We start from the raw sequence: 19120 nt of genomic DNA, 5'->3' as shown, positions 1-19120 counted from the left end.
TGAGAGCGCATCACCTTGTCTAAAACCTTTTTTGACATCGAAATATTTTGTTAAGTTGTTTCCAACCTTTATGGAGCAGCGTAAATTCTCCATGATCATCCTGCACAAACGGACGAGTTTGGCAGGGATGCCAAAACTAGATATGGCTCTATACACCTCGTCCCGGTAGACGCTGTCATATGCGGCTTTGAAATCGATGAAAAGGTGGTGGGTGTCGATCTGGTGTTTTTTGGGTTTTTCCAGGGTCTACCATAATGTAAATATTTGATCCACTGTGGACTTTCCTAGTCTAAGACCACACTGATAAGGATCTATCAGGTTGTTGACGATAGGCTTTAGACGTTCACATATTACGGCAGAGAAGATTTTTTAGCCGATATTAAGTAGACTGATTCCTCTATAGTTGGTGCAGTTTAGAGGGCCTCATTTTTTCAAGATCGGGCAAATAATACTGAGGTTCCATTCATCGGGCATGCTTTCTTTCGACCATATCTTACAGATAAGTTAGTGCATGCTCCTAACCAACTTACCATCAGCTGCTTTAAAGAGCTCGGCATTCAAGCAATCCGCTCCAGCGTCTTTATTAGAATTAAGCTTAGATATGGCAATCTTTACTTCGTCTAAGTCGGAAGGACGGGATTGTGGGCTTTCGTCGTCTATGTTGAATGGATTATCCTGCCTGACAGAGGAATTCGGTTTGTCGTCGCCGTTATACAGTCTGCAGAAGTGGTCCTTCCATATCATCAGCATTCGGTTCCACTATGATGTTTCCACTTTCGTCTTTGCAGCCTTCGGTTCTAGGTTTATGTACCTGATGTGAATTTCGTTTCACCTGTTCATAAAACTTTCGAACTTCATTCCTGCTTTTGAACCTCTCAACATCTTCGACCGCACGCTTCTCATGCCCTCTCTTTTTCCTTTTGAGAAGTCGGTGTTCCTCTCGCATCTTCTGCTCATAGAGCTCATGAGCAGCTCTCGTCGTTTTATGCAGCGCGTGCCTGTTGTTTGGCTGCATTTGCCTGCCAACATTCCTCATCAAACCAATGATTCCTTGTTGGTCGTTTCTTGTAACCACATTACATCAGAGGCGGATTCTCTGATTGCATCTTGGCAATGTTGCCACTGGTTTTCGATACATTGTGTTGGCGGCATAGAACTTCGAGAGAGGTTACTTATAACTCGATCGGAAAAGGATTTGGCTATCTCTTGCGATTATAGTCGTTCGACGTTGTACCTTCTCCCAGCACTTCCCTGATTTGCAGGGTCTGAAAACCCGAAGTGCTACCTTGGCTACAACGAGGTAGTGGTCCGAGTCGATGATAGCTCCTCGGTAAGTTCGGACATCCATGATGCTGGAAGCGTGTCTGGCGTCGATCGTAATAGGGTTAATCTGGTTGACGGTAGATTGATCTGGAGAACTCCAAGTTCCTTTGTGGATGTTGAGGTGTTGTGCGTACTGGCTACCATAACGTTTTGCCCTGCAGCAAAATATATGAGCCTGAATCTGTTGTCGGAAGTGTTAATTGAGTCTAAATGATCTAAATCGTTGCATCATCTTAATAAAACCTTTGCCAGTTAGTATTGCGATGATTGCTTAAAGTCTTACAATTAGAATTAGAAATACATTTTATTCATTCATTTTCATTTTACAACTAGTGCATAAAATGTCTACAATAAATAAAGTAGAAATAAAAGTTATCATTTTTTAGCTTTAAAGCTAGTGTTGAACGACACATAGCGAATTTAAATTTATACATAGACTAAAAACTGATGTGGGGTGACAATCAGTGCTGCAATAATAATTAATTTTGTTTTCATCTGAAATATTACATATACAAAATAGAAAAGGAATCAGAATTAGAACATCTACCTATCTATCTATATAGTTAAATAAATAAAATTAGGTGGTGCAACAATCCATAGAGAACCAGGGCCTAGTGACTTACAACTCTCAACCATTCCTGTGTGCGTGTACTGTTGTCAGGAATGGATCTATATAGTTAGTCTTACTAAAACTCGAGAACGGCTGAACGGATTTATCTTATCTAAGTCTTGAAGGTGGAGGTCAAGGGCAGGTTTAAAAAGCTAAAAAAATCGAATAATTTCCGAGAAAACCCTAAAAACTGGGCTTTTCTATTTCCCATACAAACGTTTTCTATAGTCAATTTGAACTTTATTGCTATTCAATAAAGTTCATATTAAAATATAATCTTTCACTGTTGTCTAAGCAATTTAGGTGTGTTCCTAACGTCAATGAGTCAATTTGCAATTTATTACCGCTGAATAAAGTTCAAATTCAATAATATCTATGAAAATAGTTTTCACATGCGCTTGGGAGGATCTAATGTCGCGTTCCGAAAATAAACAAAAGTGAATCGCGAACGCGACAAAAAATGTAAAAAATATTAGTTTACTGATTACCAATTAATTTGGTCGGCTTCGCGAAACTTAATTTTAGCTAGCTTAAATTGTAACTGTATCAGATTATTTTTCTAAATTTGATAAATCTTAAGTTTTGTCACAATTAATTCCGTAATATTTTCATCGCCGCCGCATCAAATTCGAACATTGTTTGCGATTATCATATCGACATGTTTCCCCTCGAATCCAAAAGATTTATGGGTTAAGTATAGAGATGACATGCCTGAGGATGTTTTGCATCGTGTGTGCCGTGTAACTTTGAATCCTACACTACAAATGACTGAAGAAATTTACAATGAGACATTGATCATCGTAGAAGATATGTACATTGTACATATGTGTTTATTGATAGCAAATAAAGTATTGTCATGTTTGGGAATGACAGCACCCAATCGTCATATGCACGATGCATTAAACCACGATTTGCAAAGGTAACAACAGTACGGCATTGAAACATTGCCCGAAAAGGTTCTTACAAATGTTCCACAATTAAATCAACAACAAAGAATTGCGTACGACTCTTCGATAAAAGCTATGAACTGTGGATCTGGTGGAATTTATTTCCTTAATGCTCCCGAAGGAACCGGAAAAACGTTCTTAATTTCATTGCTTTTGGCGAGGATCAGATCGCGAAATGATGTTGCTCTAGCGTTGGGTTCATCTGGAATAGCTGCGACTCTGCTAAAAGGCGAACGAACTGCGCATTCTGCCTGGAAATTAGCATTAAACATGCAAATCACCGAAACACCAATTCGCAATATTGCCAAAAATAGCGCAATGGCCAAGATCCTACAGGTATGCAAATTAATTGTTTGGGATGAATGCACAATGGCCCATAAGAGGTCACTGAACGCGCTGGACATAACATTGAAAGATCTTCAAAATATTTTTGGTGGGGCCATGATTCTGTTGTCAGGTGATTTTGGTCAGACTCTTCCAGTTATTTCCCGATCAACTGTTGCTGATGAACTATAGGCATGCCTAAAATCATCGAATTTGTGGAAGTACGTAAAGACACTCCATTTAACAATTAACATGAGAGTATTTTTGCAAAATGATGAAACTGCAAATGTGTTTGTTTTGCACTGAACACCTCTACCGGATTCGTAACATTAGCCACAGATTTCTGTCACATCACAGATTCAGAAGAGGAGCTTATTCAGCGTGTTTTCCCAGATATAGCGCAAAAGTTTAATAACCATTAATGGCTGGGTGAACGAGCAATATTGGCAGCGAAAAATAAAGATGTCGAGGAACTCAATGCTACCATTCAGAATTTGCTTCTAGGACAGTTGGTTTCCTTTAAATCAGTCGACACCGTCTTAAACCAGGATAACGTAGTCAATTATACCACGGAATTTTTAAATTCACTGGAATTGCCTGAATTACCACCTCACAATTTGCAGTTAAAACTAGGATCAGTTGTTATATCATGCTGCGTAACATTAATCAACCTCGACAATGCAATGAAACAAGACTAGCTGTGAAAAAGCTAATGTCATTGAGGCAACAATCATAAAAGGAAAATACAAAGGAGAGGATTTACTATTCGATTTTAAACGCTTACAATTTCCAATACGTCTGGCGTTTACGATAACAATAAATAAATCGCAAGGACAGTCTTTAGAAGTTTGCGGAATCAACTTGGATTTTCCCTGTTTCGCGCATGGACAATTATACGTCGCGTGTCCGCGTGTCGGAAAACCGTCTTCTTTGTTTATTTACGCGCCACAAAACAAAACAAAAAATATGGTTTATGAGAAAGCTTTAAATGGATTAACAAACTGTATCATAAAAAAAATGTAAACCTTATAAATAGTCAGTATTTCAGGAAAACTCTGTTTTTTTTTAAGTAAGCAACATGATGTGTCGAAAATAATAATAAAACTTCATGCTTCATTAGAAAAATATGTTTTGTATTCAATACGTTTTGTATTGAATTTAATTTATACAAAAGTTTAGGTCTCTTATTTATCGATTGAGGCAGTAGATACTCAGTTTTTATGCATCAAAGTTTCTTTAACAAATATTATCTATACAATTTAAGTTAATTGTAAAAAGCCAGTCTTTTACTGTTTTCAGAAAAGAGTTTAAATTTGAGAAGTTCTGATAGATGTTGGTAAGTTATTAAATGACTTGGGTGCTGCGACAGTATAAAAGTTAGATAAATTAGTTTTATGAGCAGTAGGAATATTGACACGACGCATATTATTTATGCGTAGATTGTATAACTGCGAGTTCCTACTTCAAATGTTACCACTTTGCTTGAACAATTCTTTCAGTACTTTAAAAATGTAAAGGTGTCTCAAAGGTAGAATTCCAAAATCCTTGAATAAGGGCCAACTTTCAGTTAATCGATTTTTAATTGTAATTCCTAGATATTTAAAACTGTGCACTGAATCAATTTTAAAACAAGAACCAGCTGCTTGAAAATTAGGTCTACGACAACTATGCAAAGAAAATGTGAATTGTCTACCTATTAAATATGAAATTGTAATTGCAAAGCTGATGACTAGAAGTTTTGAATGACATTATTTTAGTTTTTTTTACTAAGGATTAACTTATGAACAGAGAACCAAGTTCTTAGAATTTCGAAATCTTCTTCAATTTGGATGTTACAGTTATGTTCTGAGTTTGACTGACAGGTAAACGATATATCATCCGCAAAAGCCATGGGAAGGCCATTCATCTGCAACCTAAAGAGAGAGTTAATATACGCCAGAAAAAACAAGGTTCCGATTACGGAGCCCTGATGTACTCCAGATTTTAGATTTCGAGACACCATTAACTACTACTTTTTGAACTCTTTCTTTTAAATATGACTTCAGCCATTGAAAAATAACTCCTCTAAATTCTGCATTATATAATTTATTTAGCAGTAAATTAAGATCAACCATATAACAAGCTTTAGTCATATCAATAAAAAGAGCCATAGTCCGTTTATAATGATTCAAGCTGTCATAGAGTTGACTGTTTATCTAAGAAAGAAGTAGTTCTTCTTTTTAAATTGTTTTTCGAAATTTTTTGAAAAGGTTGGAAGAAGAAATATATGTAGGTCTTTAGTTTCACATATTTGTTGTATCTTCTTCTTTAGAGAGGAATCACCTCCGCACATTTTAATTGTTGAGGAAAACAATCTTGTTCAACACTTAAGTTAAATATATAACTTAACACATTTGATACATATAAAGCTATTTTTTTGAGTAAGTTACTAGATATTCCATCTGAAGTACAAGAGTTTTTGTTTTCCAATGATAAAATAATTGTATAAGTTTCAAAAGAGGAAATAGTCTTGATAGGGTTCTTTATTTTTGTTTGAATTATGAATTCAATTATCATATGGTCGGACAGTAAAGGTTCTTCTTAAACTCTTCATTGGGCTATAATACAAGTTCCTGAATTACTGATTAGAGTATGTAATGGCAAGTACTTCTTTTCAGTGGTCCACTGTTTATACAACAGACCAAGTTTGGCTCTGGCGTCTTAACTGTGTTGAAGAATGATTTGTATAAACTTAATATTTACATATCATCAGATTTAGAAACCACCTCACTAACCTATTTTTCTTGGCCTTCCACTAGTCTTAGTTTCCATCGTTTGTTTCCGACGCGCACCTTAAAATCTATCTTACGAAGAAGATTTGTGAGTTTAGCTCTTTTTTAGATCTTTTTTCAAGGTCGACCTTTTGATCAGGAGTTTTAAGGTTCTTTATGTCCATTAAACGAAGATCCGCATTCGTCCGAGGTTTAAAGTTCTGCGGATGAACACTCGGAGCAACTGGAAGTATTATCATCCTCGCAAGTTAAAGTTTTGAATCCAAGGACACTCGTGAGGTTGCTAAAGAGCAGGGTTCTTAGCTCCAGTAGTTGCCATTGGTCAACCGTTAGCCTTCGAGTGGGTTTGCCAAAGTAGAGTTAACTGCCCTAGGCTTTTAGGCGAAGTGCTTGTGTTTCTCACTCTTTTCGAGGAGCTTGTCGTTGGTTGCTGGTTATTAGGGATAATACTGATTCCCTTTAAGTTTGTCGGTGTTCATAGTCTTTTCCCTCCTTTTCCAGGTAGTCAGGGGTGGGAGACACATGATTGTACCAGTTGCCGAGCTGGTTGGTCATCTTAGATGTTTGTGTCATTGGGAGCTCAGTCAATTGTCATCCATTTTACCAATGCTGCCCACAGCCCCACGGCAAGGTTAAGACCTGCCCAGGAGGAATATTGGTAGCAAGTCTAGTTCTGTTCCTGATTATATTTGAGCAGATCTTCTTATTAAGGCGAATTAAAAGTCAAATTTGTTTATTTAAACATATCTTGCCATATACATAACATATATTATTTATATACATATGTAACGTGTTATCTATTTTGCGGTTCCAAAAGTATAGGGCTGGAATTCGAATCTGTTAAACTAAGTTGTAAAAGCAATTGGAAAAATTGTGAAGAAATTTGAAGAAACTGGATTGGTTACCGATATTGTAAGGCATATGCATCATCGTTTTGCTTTTACCACTGAAAATATCGCTGATGTAAGTGAAAGTGTTGCCGAAGACCCGGATGTGTCGATTCATTCTTAAACCTACCTTAAAGCTAGACAAAAATTCATAAAACTAGCCTAATTATCCATAACTTACAACTAACTTAATGGTCCCATACGGACACTCTAAGTAAAACTATAACACTAACTACTAATGCCTTTCGGCCCTAAGATCTATTTTAACTTCAATTCAATTTTATTTATTTTTGTATTCATAAGAAAATTAAAAAAACTAATATCAATATCCTTTTTATTTTTACTTAAACACTATTTACAGTTAGGTCCTTAAATAAATAACTTAAACTACGTATTCTACCTATAAACTAAAACTAGAACAACCACAGCAGCAAATCTAACTATCTAACATTTTTGTTTTTCATATTTTGTTGTCTTTTTTTTATTATTCCATGTTTTTTTTTTTAATGTTTTTTTTCTATTTCTTTTTGTGCCACCATGCCTATTCTGGGGAGAGTACGATAACTTTGGCGCCGAGATATAATAACGGTTTTTGGTAGAGGGGCTTAATACAAGCATTTTTTACTATGGGAGGGGGGGGTCTATCTCCCCCCGTTTAGGCGGTAGGGGCAATTTAAAAAAACATGTACTTTAAATGGAAAAAAAATAATTAAAAAATAACGGTAATACTTACAATTAAGTATTATACCTTTTTTTAAAGCCAACACTTGTGTCTAGTAGCTTGTTTTTAAATCAAGTCAAAACTATGCATAGTTTGCGAAAAACACTGTTTTAAACTCAAAATTTGGTCAAAAAAAAAGTTAAAAATATGGTTTAGAGTGTAATATTTCGAAACTTTTAGATTATCTACAATTTTTTTTTTAGAATACATTGCCCTTATTTATTTTTTAACGAAAACTGAAAACTAGATGTTTCTATGTCTTCTAGTTTTTGAGAAATTTGAAAATTACCAAAACAAAATATTTCAATTAAATTACTTTTTTATATCCAGTTTATTTAGATGCATATGAAATTTTGCATGCACTCACCGAACCTTTCACCCTCTCCACCTTGCACCCACCCTAACTCGCACCCACCCCAAATCCTATAGTGAGCCCAAGCAGGGGGGGTCGCAGGGGGGCAGCATGCCCCCCCTTAGGCATCTTACTGTTTGCATTAGAAATTTCGTATATACCTACATATGTGATTGTTGTTTTATTTTGGTTTTGGGGTTTTTAAAAAGGGAATCCGACTTATTCAAACGTTAAATGGAGAATGGCTTTGGTAAACAATAACCTGCACCAAACTTGTTAAAAAAAACGGTTAAACATCAAATGCTTCCTCTTGTTATTTATGATCTAACTATATAGGTACATACTTTTTACTATGGCTGCATTATATGTGTGTACATAGTTATATGCATATTTATGTATGACATAAACATATGTGCATGTTAAGAAACTACGAGAATTTGCTTCCGTTGTGTTGTTGTAAAGGTAATGCAAATTTTTTTATAATGCAATACATTTTTATGCTCAAATATATTAAATGTTAAAGTTTTTGTCAAGTACCTAACGGTATATTTAGAAAAAAAGAGATTGAAATGGACATGACATATATGTACATATGTTTATGTATATAATATCAATTATTTTTTAATTCAGCTTATTTAAATGCAAAAAAACTTTGAATGCACCTCATCTTGCACTCACCGAACCTTGCTCCCTCCTCACTTTGCACGCACTCCAACTTGCACCCACCCCAAATCCTATAGTGAGCCCAAGCAGTGGGGTTGCAGGGGGGCAGCATGCCCCCCCTTACGGATCCCACTGTTGCATACAACCAAACTTGCACCTACCATTGTTACTATCAAAATAAGATTTTTGAAGCAAAAAAAAAGAATTAAATTAAAATAGTAGTTGTGGTTATTTTCAATTTTCTCAAAAACTAAAAGACATAAAATCATCTAGTTTTCAGTTTTCGATCAAAAATAAATAAGGGCAATGTATTCTAAAAAAAAAAATTGTAGATAATCTAAAAGTTTTGAAATATTACACTCTAAACCATATTTTTACTTTTTTTTTTACCAAATTTTGAGTTTAAAACAGTGTTTTTCGCAAACTATGCATAGTTTTGACTTGATTTAAAAACAAGCTACTAGACACAAGTGTTGGCTTTAAAAAAAGGTATAATACTTAATTGTAAGTATTACCGTTATTTTTTAATTATTTTTTTTCCATTTAAAGTACATGTTTTTTTAAATTGCCCCTACCGCCTAAACGGGGGGAGATAGACCCCCCCCCCTCCCATAGTAAAAAATGCTTGTATTAAGCCCCTCTACCAAAAACCGTTATTATATCTCGGCGCCAAAGTTATCGTACTCGTGCCCCTATTCTACTTAAAACTAAACCCTAAAACTATAAAACAAGTATGTAAGCCGGCCAAGGCTTAAAACCCCATCCCAACTACCCATTGGCCTTTATCAAATGCCGATTGAAGCCACCAGAACTGGTTCTCCTGCTTCACCCTATCAGTTCGGTCCCGTTCGGACACAGCCCTACTGAACCGAAGGAGCTCTGCTCCGCCTTGTGCCACGACGTCGCGATTGTATGGGAGTCGCCTATCCACGGTTCTTCGTCTGACGTGGTAGATTAACGGAACTGCCAATCTATCCTCTATCAGACCGCATCTGTCTAAAAAGAGGAATGCCTCTAGTGGAATGAAGCCGCTCAAGCGTGCACTTTCAAAATACTCGTCGTTCGGATAGAACGCCCCGAAAATTAATTGCAATGTGACCTCGAACGAGTTTTATCACGAAATTGTCAATTCTGTTGATTCGAGCCCCCTTGTATAGGACCTCGTTTGAATAGTAATGCACATAAGAAGATTCGGCTGTTCGATATAAGCCGGTACAGCGTTGTAAACACTGCCGCTCGAACACCCGAAACTTCTCCATCTGGGAAGGGGCAACGTTGAACCACACAGGACAACCATAAACGATCATCGTCCGTATGAGGGCCATGTAACAAATTACATTCACTCTGGGGTCAAGCCGACTGCTGTAAAACAGCCGTTTCGACAGAGCGAAGGCTCCTCTGGCCCTGGTCAGAGCAGCATTTATATGTCTCTCGAAATATAAATACTGATCTAACCAGAGTACTTCACTACACTTTTGCTCGCTAATGGCTGCCCTTGAAGACCAACGATAACCATCTTGACACAACAACTGAACAACTGACGTTGGGTGGCGATTTTTCAAACAAAGTTTTCTTCTTCGACGAAGCACATTTCTCACTCGGTGGGTATGTTAATAAACTCTATTTTTGTGTTTGGGGTTCCGAGAATCCTCAAGTAGTTGAAGAGAGGCCAATACATCCACAAAAAATCAATGTTTGAACCGTCTGTATGCAGATAATCCTTTAACTCTTAAGCACTTAAAAACCAACATTCGTTATGACTTAGATACCGCCTTATTAGTGTCAAGAAGTGGTCAAAATTGCCTCAAAATAATGGATGCTTGCATCAATTTGTGTGGGATCATTTAAATGATGGAATGTTTTACACATAATGTCAACGTTTAAACTTTAAAATAAAAAAGAAACAATTCTGTAATGCAAATCGAATCCGAATCCATAGTTGTTAGTTGAGGCTCATGTTTACTACTAACTTAACTGTAGCGTTACTTTAACAAAATGAGTTAGTGAGCACTGTATTATAATTTTATATCAAATTACCTACTATGTAATTTTCAAAAAAATATTAATTTAATTTTCAATTTCCATAAAAGGAAACAACCATGTAAGTTAACGATGAAAATTCTTTTAATTGATCATAATATATATGTATCAACTAAAATGCATTCTTTTTTCTCAGGCTCAATTCTTCCAGGAAAATATTTTTGCTCTATGCCATTCAAAATCAAACAAGAATTTTTCAAAAAAGAAGCTTTAAAATGAAAATAAAACCTCATATTCCAAGATACGAAACAGTGCAAAGCAGAAACGATCGTAGAAAGTTACCTCTTTCACCTGACTTTGGAGTGTACCGACCGCAGTTGACGACAATACTTTCTATTTCTCATAGGTTCAGTGCTTTGGCATTAGTGGGCTACGTCAACCTCTTAGCATTAAATGCAATATGTGGCAAACATGAATTTTCTGAAATTATTACAATGGTGGAAGGCTTCGAGCTGACTGAGCCCGTTTTGTTTGCATGTAAATATTTGTTTGCTTTCCCATTTGCATTGCATGCATGCCTTGGAGTTCGACATCTTATTTGGGATACTGGAAACTGTTTAACTATAAAAGGTGTATATTCAACAGGGTATGCAGCTTGTTTGTCAACAATAGTACTTTCAGGAATTCTTGCTAAAATTTAATAAATTGTTCAAATAATAAATGGACTCATTTTTTGTTTCCCATATGAGACCTTTCGCTTCTTACCTACATATGTGCTTGTTAGTTTAGACCTTAGAGAATCGCACAGATTGTGGAAAAATATAAAAACAAAAATAATTTCTTAACCTGAAATTGAAATCATTTCTTTTATTTGTTTTTTATTCGCTGGTACTGCATAACAGTGAAGTACATTATAAATATAAATAAAAGCAAACATACGTCATCTGCTTTGACAAAAAGAAAAAAATGTAAACAATAAAACTGTTATGTAACTTTATCAAGGAATAGAACAACTTTTTCCAATTTCTTATTTTATCTAGATTCCACTTTAGAACTTCGTCAAATCGAATTGAAAATACATTTATATACAGATATAATTATTTTCGTTTTTAAAGTAAAGCCAGGATGGCTGATAGAATAATGGATGATCCAACCATTGCATAACCAGTCGAGTAGACTTCATTGATTTTCAAGCATTTGCCAGTATCCCAGATGAGATGTCGGACTCCGTTGGCTGTGTGGTAGCCCATGGGATAAGCCAAAATGAATTTTATAGCAATTAATGATCCCGCACTCAATTGGAGTCCCTCAATCATGGTGACGTAGTGGGAAAAATCAACTGGTGAGACAAGAGCTCCTAGACCTAATACAGTCGAATAGCCAGCCAGGAGAAGGCCTGTCATCCTGTGGGAAATAGATAGCATGCTGGTCAATTGTGGCCTATAGATAGTCAAATGGGGAGACAGGGCACGCTGGAGACGTGAGTTCTTCTCATCGAAAGATTCGACGGGCGGTGTTACTGGAGGCACAATTTTCATTGTGATATTGCGAGCAACGGATAGTGTTGCAGCATTACGAATAACATTCGAATGGTTTAGGGCTCGGGTTAGATTGAACCTGAAATAAGGTTTTATTTAGTTTTACATTTATTATTATAAAAATATAAAATGTTTTGTAATTACATTTTGAAAAATTGCTTTTATCCTATTTCACAATAAACGTCAAAAGACAACTGACTTAACAGCTTTTCGATTTGGCAGTACTTGTTTTTTTTTATTAACTTGAAGTTGAATGTGATTCGTTTAGGTAGAATCTGTACTGGAATTGTAGTAGACTTTGTGGTGGAGACACAATGAAATGTGTATGGGAATAATTTTAAACTTAAAACCACTACTACAGTAGAATTACGTAAAAACTAAATTGGTTCAGACGTACTGTACATTTGTTTTAGCTATTACAGCTCTGAATCATTTTTATGTGTGACTAATGAAGGAAAAGAAACCTTTACATTTCTACAAAATTAAAGATTAAATGCGCTCAGATCTTTCTGTAAAGATAAGATTAGAAAATACTTGTTAATATATGGAACTTATATTAATATTATCGTGGGTTTTAGGAAGGTGGAACCTAGTGGCTATGGTGACATTAGTTATTGAATTTTAGTTACTAAACTTTACATATAAAACCTACAACGCCATCTTCGAATGCCACGGCGAACGTAATAAAAACAGATTCATGACTATATATAGATCTTCTATCCATTTAAAATTCCTTTATTCACCGCATACCGTGTTGATTTACCCAAGACTTGAGGAAGTATTGTTTAAATTTTGTGTCGTATACACGTTTTCTGTCATTTTATTTTTTCGGTATTGCAAATTGTTATCCGCTTTTGAACACAAAGATAAAACTTCAAACGTTTTTGGAAAAAAAAATGCAAAAGCTTTAAATTAAAAACAAGAGAAAAAGTAACTTTTGAAGTTTTTATATATAGAAATAAGAAACATAAATAATAGGTATCCCTACTGCTTGTAAAGACCTAAGACCTTGTTACTTACAACTATTCCTTTGTAAGAGTAATTTCAGGGATGGAGAGAACCTAGAGATGAGGATTGAACAATCCCTCCTTTATAGCATTCCTATCATCTCACACTATGCATAAAGTATTTGCCATCATCTCATTCTATCTACCTTTACTATCTGCTACTTTATAACTCGTTTATCTATTTTCATTGTCATAACTTTATATAAAAGGTAACAATCTACGAACATGGTTGATTTTTTTTTCAAACCAGTGTAATCAGTTCCTAAATTAATTAACTTCAGCTTCCACCATAAGTTAATTCTACTACAACAAATCTACTACCTGCGCAGTTTTTGTACTTTGGCTAGATTTTTCGTTGAAGCAGCAGCACTTTTCGTTCTTTTTGCATAGCGCGTGGCATCGTGTCAGTCCATTGTCGGTTTGACTAATTTTTTCCGTAAATTTCTCCAACAAAAGACCATTTAAACAAAATGAAATTGTTCAAGGACCTCATCTCCGGCGACGAAATGTTCTCCGACACCTATAAAATGAAGCTCGTCGATGATGTAATCTACGAAGTTTACGGATCTTTAGTTAGTCGCTCCCAGGATGACATCAAAATCGAAGGTTTCAATCCATCTGCCGAAGAAGCCGACGAAGGCACCGACACCAATGTCGAAACTGGCGTCGATATCGTTCTCAATCACCGCCTGCAAGAGTGCTTTGCTTTCGGCGACAAAAAGTCCTACACCCTTTACCTTAAGGACTACATGAAGAAGCTCATCGCCAAACTTGAAGAAAACTCCCCCGACCAAGTCGATATTTTCAAGACCAACATGAACAAAGTCATGAAGGAAATCTTGGGCCGCTTCAAGGACTTGCAATTCTTCACCGGCGAATCTATGGACTGCGATGGTATGGTAGCTATGTGTGAATATCGCGATATCAATGGAAAGAGTACACCCGTTTTCATGTTCTACAAACACGGTCTCGAAGAGGAGAAATTATAAGGCAAGCACAATGGCTGAACAATATCATCATAAATTATAAAAATAAAAATTTTATTTCAATTCAATTTTTTTTTAATTTTTCACATAACATACTCTAAGTAATTCAATTTTTATTTTTTGTTAGTTTTTTTATTTAATTTTCTTTTTATATACAATAAGATGAAAAGCTACTCAAATATTTAACAAACAAGCGATAAATAAAAATTGTACCGTGATTGTAGAATGAGACAAAATACTTTTTATTGTAAAACAACAATTGTTCATCGATATTAATGATATAAAATTCATAATGAGAACGAAATGAAAAATATTCTTTTTTTTTATTGGTATTGTTGGTTTTTCTTCTGTGAAATGAAAATGGAGTTGGAGAGTTGGATGTCCTTTAATGGTTGTTGGCTTTGCTTGGGTTATTGCTCCTTTTGGAATAGAAGACTTGTTGATTTCCATTCCAGCGTAAGAATTAATGGGGTGATTCACGACACGACTACGACATAACCTCATTTAAGTCGATGACGGTGCCATGTTGGGGAAAAGGAAAATGCACAAAAGTATCGAGTGACGCGTAATAATGCAGTATATTCCCTAACATGTAGATTTATGTATATTTTATGTGTATGCATCTAAAAGTATATGGAATTCTTTATGATAGGTACATAAATATATAGGTATGCAACTTATCAGTTTTATTTTGTTTACGTGGATTTTATGATTAACCTATTTGTGATGCTAATTTTTTTTAACAAAATGTTGACGCAGCATGGTATGTTGACAAGAATATAGTGAAGGTCAGCAAGAGCATGCGCAGTGGCACATTTAATAGGCACGTAGGGTACATATATAGAAATTAATATTCTACTAAATATGAAAAGAATTTATCAATTAAGTAGATATTCTTCATGACTCCCACTATCGTATCATTTTAATTTCTTTATTTTGTTTATATATATTACTGAGTATGAAATGCTATAAAAAAATATGAAGGTATGCATTTGAACAAAGAGAAGGCAACAAAATTGTTGTTCTCTTTTTAGAACCTTTAGGTATAATAAATTCTAGTTACTTTTGCCGAGAGAAATTTTTAATTGTATACCTGACAAAAATGTTATAGGTATCAATGTGAAGGGAACTCCAAAAGTAGCCGCACTTAACCGAACCGTTCGACTTAAATACATGATGTTAATTTGAGTTGTTACTCAAACGTTACTTTAATTAAACTCGTAAATAAAATTAAGCTTTTTTCTGATACAGAAATCAAACAAAAGATTTTGTTATCATATTATAATATGGCGTTTTTAAGACAAAGGTGAAACAAAGAATAGATAGATAATTCTCAAAAGTTATAATGTAATAATTTTTAAAGTATATACACAGATACTGTATAAATCTTTTAAGCATTCAGCTAAGTTTGTGGATATTTTAATTAGTTATGATTTATGAGCCTCAATTTGAATCTATATGAGGTTTTATAAAATCTTGAATCTTTAAACAAAATACGTTTTAGAGTTAATTTTTGGTTCTCTGTTCTAATTAGGTATTAATTTAAAAAAAAAAATCTTTAAATCTGTTGCTTTATTTCTATGAAGTAGTTTATATTCTGCATACAAAATAATTAAAGTGAATTACAATATTCGAAAACCTGATTAAAATAACTGGAAATTAAGATTTTGCATAAAATCTAAAGTGCGTCTAATAATATGGCCAGGAACTGTATATGGTATAGACGTGAGCGGAGGCGCCATGGCTCGTCTGTTAATAAAACATAATAGATACAATTTAAATAATTAATTAATGATATATGAACTAGAGCCTGCTTTCTCAGATGAGTATTGAGACAGAGTCGGCAAAAATAGATTCAGCGGTTAATGAGGCCAAAACAAAGTTTACGCTCTCATCAATGACCATAACACCGACGCGACGTCTCGGTCAAAACATCACCATCATATATAATAAGGATACCAATGCAGAAAAAACGCCAGCGCTAAAATCAAACAATCAAATTACACTTGTTAACCGCTATTTCTTTAGATTAAAAAAGATATTAAATAGCCAAGCAACCAAAGTATTGTTACCATCATAGAATCATTTACGTCGCTCGAATATCGTCGTAAAGTTTCCTGTCTCACCCTTTTTTACCATTATTTTAACGGTTTATGCTCTAGGGAAATAGCCAGCTGCATTCCTCCCTTAAACAGTTCAACCGTTCGCGCTTCTAGGAATGCTCATCAGTATACCCCCGAGCCCAAGTTCGGTCGTACCGTCAAGTACAGAGATTCGTCCTCTAGCCGTACTACACGAATGTGGAATTCCTTAACACACATTTTCTTTCCCAGCCATTGCAATATTCAGGAATTCAAAACCACCTCCTTTCAATCCCTCTCTCCATTTACTAGTGCTCACACTGTGCCTTAATTCCTCGCAAGAGGCAGTACCCGTGAAAAAAGTTAGGTGGCAAAGGAAGGGATCGAGCCCAAGACCTTTCGCATGACAGTCCAACGCACTAACCATCCTGCCACGGGTACTAAAGACTCACAGCTTATAAGAATTACACAAAACTAAATAAGGTACTAAAATAATTTCAACTACATACATATATCTAGAAGACAAACATTTTGACTTTGCAAAAACACAATGTAATAAATTGCTGAATTTTATCTTAGCCTTAAGAATCCGTTTTTGGTTGTATTCAACATATTTTAAAAACCTGATGTGATAGAAATATTTGAAGGTAAGATTCGACACCTTACTCCTTTAGAAAAGTATTGGGTCTTTTGTGCAACTGAAAAAAAAGTAATTTTAACGACCAGTGTAATCAAGAACTAATTAACATTCACTTAGTAAGGTTACAATACAAAATGAAGTGATCACAAAATACTTGGGTATATACAGACATGTATTTTTATGTGAATACAAGAAAATCAGTCCATGTTTACCTTCAGGTAGGAAAAGTTTTTTTTTTGAAGTACTAAAATCTTTAAATCAATACCTGGAAGATCATAGATCATTTTAGATAATGTAGAAAATAAACCAGGTGCTATCCATTTCGTCGAAGGACACTTACCGTGATGAAAAGGCATAAGGAGCAATTAACAACAACAACAAAAAACATAAATTCATAAAACTAAATAAGTTAATGTTTTACAATTCTTCCTTGTGATGTTAGCTTGTAAAAACTATTGAAAAGTAATCCATACAAGCTTTTAAGAACGTATCATTTTCCATAAAAAAGATTTTATTGTCGAACCTATTACCTAAAAGGTATCGTGGCATTATAAAAGAAGAAACTAAATGACAACAATTTCTTTTGAAAATAAGTGAAGGCAATGTTTAAAAGCTATTTTCTTCTTTAAAAATGTTATTTTTATTCCTTAGTTCAATTGAGAAGTATAATTTTTTGAAGTTATCATTTCTTGTTGTCAAGTATTGAGGATAATAATGGGCAGGTTCAGACAAAATGAGGGACTTCATTTGCAGTCAACTTCATTCTTTGAACGTAACGAACTGACCAGGGCAGCTAGCTAGTTTGTCAAGTGTCATTAATTTCGAACTTTACTTCAAAAACTTAAAATATAAGTTCATAGTGCAAAAACTACCAAAATCATTATTGTCTAAAAAGCACTCCTCATGCTAGTTGTAAGCCCATCACTAGTATTGTAAACAAATATTAGTTATTTCTTTTCCAAATTGACAATTACCCCTTTTACATAAAACATTAAATGAAGTTATGCAGAAAATATGTAAATATGTAAATCATAGATTAATAAAGTTTAGCTTTAAATTGAATGAAAAAACATGACCAACTGTCATTTTGATAGAAATAAAATTGACTGAATAGTAAAGGAGATTTTTTGTTTATTATTCTCAAATGACTTTTGCAGAAGCTGTATGGACGAGGTAGAGGAAGAAACGGTTCTTCATCTTCTCTGCACATGCCCTGCTCTAGTTCGAAAACGCAAGAATTACCTAGGAGAATTCTTCTGTAACGATCAAAATGATCTAAATCATATCGGTATAATCAGCCTCTTACGTTTCGTAAGGGACTCAAGCTGGTTCCATTGAGCTTAGGAGGAAACCTCAAGATTCATGTGGTATCACAATGGGCCATTAAACTGGGCTAAGTGTGTCCGTTTCCATCTTGGACAGCCACTATAACCTAAGGGAGATTTTTCTTGGCTAACATTCCATTAAAGTTGCCTTAATTGGAAGGTAATTTTTTGGCCGCTGGCCAATCAGATACTAGAAACTTGACTAACTTTCAAGTCCATTGTGTTTTTTGAACCTGCTCAATATCTCTTATGGACTAAAATATTAAAAACAAATGTCCTCGTTTTTCAAATTTTCGATTTCACTCGATTTCTGAAATCTAGCTGATAAATTCCAATAAAAAGTTTTTCGTTCTGGGTCTATTTACGAGTTATCGCCACTTAAAAAGTATTTTTTTTTTGTAAACGGGCTTTTATCTGCAGATTGACCCTTTTTTAACTTTCCCTGGGTTTAAATTAAACATTTTATTTTTGTACAAAAAATTAAAATTTTAAATTGTAATAATTTCATTCTTTTAGACAAAGTTAGACATACATATATGTAAGTACATTGAAACTTAAATAATTTTAAGTAAAAAACAAATAGTTTTACGAACGTTTTGAATTTTTATATTTACAATTTTATCGTTCTGTTAATAAATATTAAAACTTATTTATTTCTAAATACCTACATTGTTATTGATGATTGTGAAGAACAATGCAAGTTAAAGCGGTCAAAGTTTGTTTTAAATTTTGATACACTTTTGAGGAGTTTTAAGGAGAGTACTAGCACGCATTTAAAATAACGTATTTGTATATAATGTAATATTATTTAATAGTTTGGTCAATGTCCAACCTATAGCTTAAACCATACAACTCAGATTTCCTGGTTCTTCACGACCGCTGCGACATAATTTCTTAATATAGCTCATCTTCTATTTTTATTATTTTGTATTTAACATCAAATTATTTCCTTACAAAACAAAAAA

At 34.5% G+C, this 19120-nt stretch overlaps 2 protein-coding genes and 1 long non-coding RNA gene across 3 annotated transcripts; 2 read left to right on the top strand and 1 right to left on the bottom strand.

The window, feature by feature from the left end:
* Positions 1-9312: 9312 nt before the first annotated feature.
* Positions 9313-11299, top strand: LOC129942173 (uncharacterized). The gene is made up of 2 exons (XR_008780980.1): positions 9313-10699; positions 10775-11299. It is a non-coding gene; the product is annotated as an uncharacterized LOC129942173 (long non-coding RNA).
* Positions 11300-11412: 113 nt separating this feature from the next.
* On the bottom strand, positions 11413-12407 carry LOC129942172 (succinate dehydrogenase cytochrome b560 subunit, mitochondrial). Its single transcript, XM_056051002.1, has 2 exons — positions 12261-12407; positions 11413-12195 (listed from the first exon to the last, which is right to left on the bottom strand). Coding segments are annotated over exons 1-2 (510 nt in total). The 5' UTR covers positions 12263-12407; the 3' UTR covers positions 11413-11687.
* Positions 12408-13491: 1084 nt separating this feature from the next.
* On the top strand, positions 13492-14420 carry LOC129940721 (translationally-controlled tumor protein homolog). The gene has a single exon (XM_056049159.1). The coding sequence runs from the start codon at positions 13594-13596 to the stop codon at positions 14110-14112; it is 519 nt and encodes a 172-aa protein (XP_055905134.1). The 5' UTR covers positions 13492-13593; the 3' UTR covers positions 14113-14420.
* Positions 14421-19120: the final 4700 nt, after the last annotated feature.

This window comes from Eupeodes corollae, chromosome 1, assembly GCF_945859685.1.
Source record: "Eupeodes corollae chromosome 1, idEupCoro1.1, whole genome shotgun sequence".
Taxonomy (NCBI): Eukaryota; Metazoa; Arthropoda; class Insecta; order Diptera; family Syrphidae; genus Eupeodes; species Eupeodes corollae.
Note: the sequence above shows the minus strand (reverse complement) of the source record. Positions and strands in the feature narration are given on the sequence as shown.

Excerpts from the sequence above, each read along its gene's own strand:
- LOC129940721 (XM_056049159.1), top strand. The coding sequence starts at position 13,594 with ATGAAATTGTTCAAGGACCTCATCTCCGGCGACGAAATGTTCTCCGAC.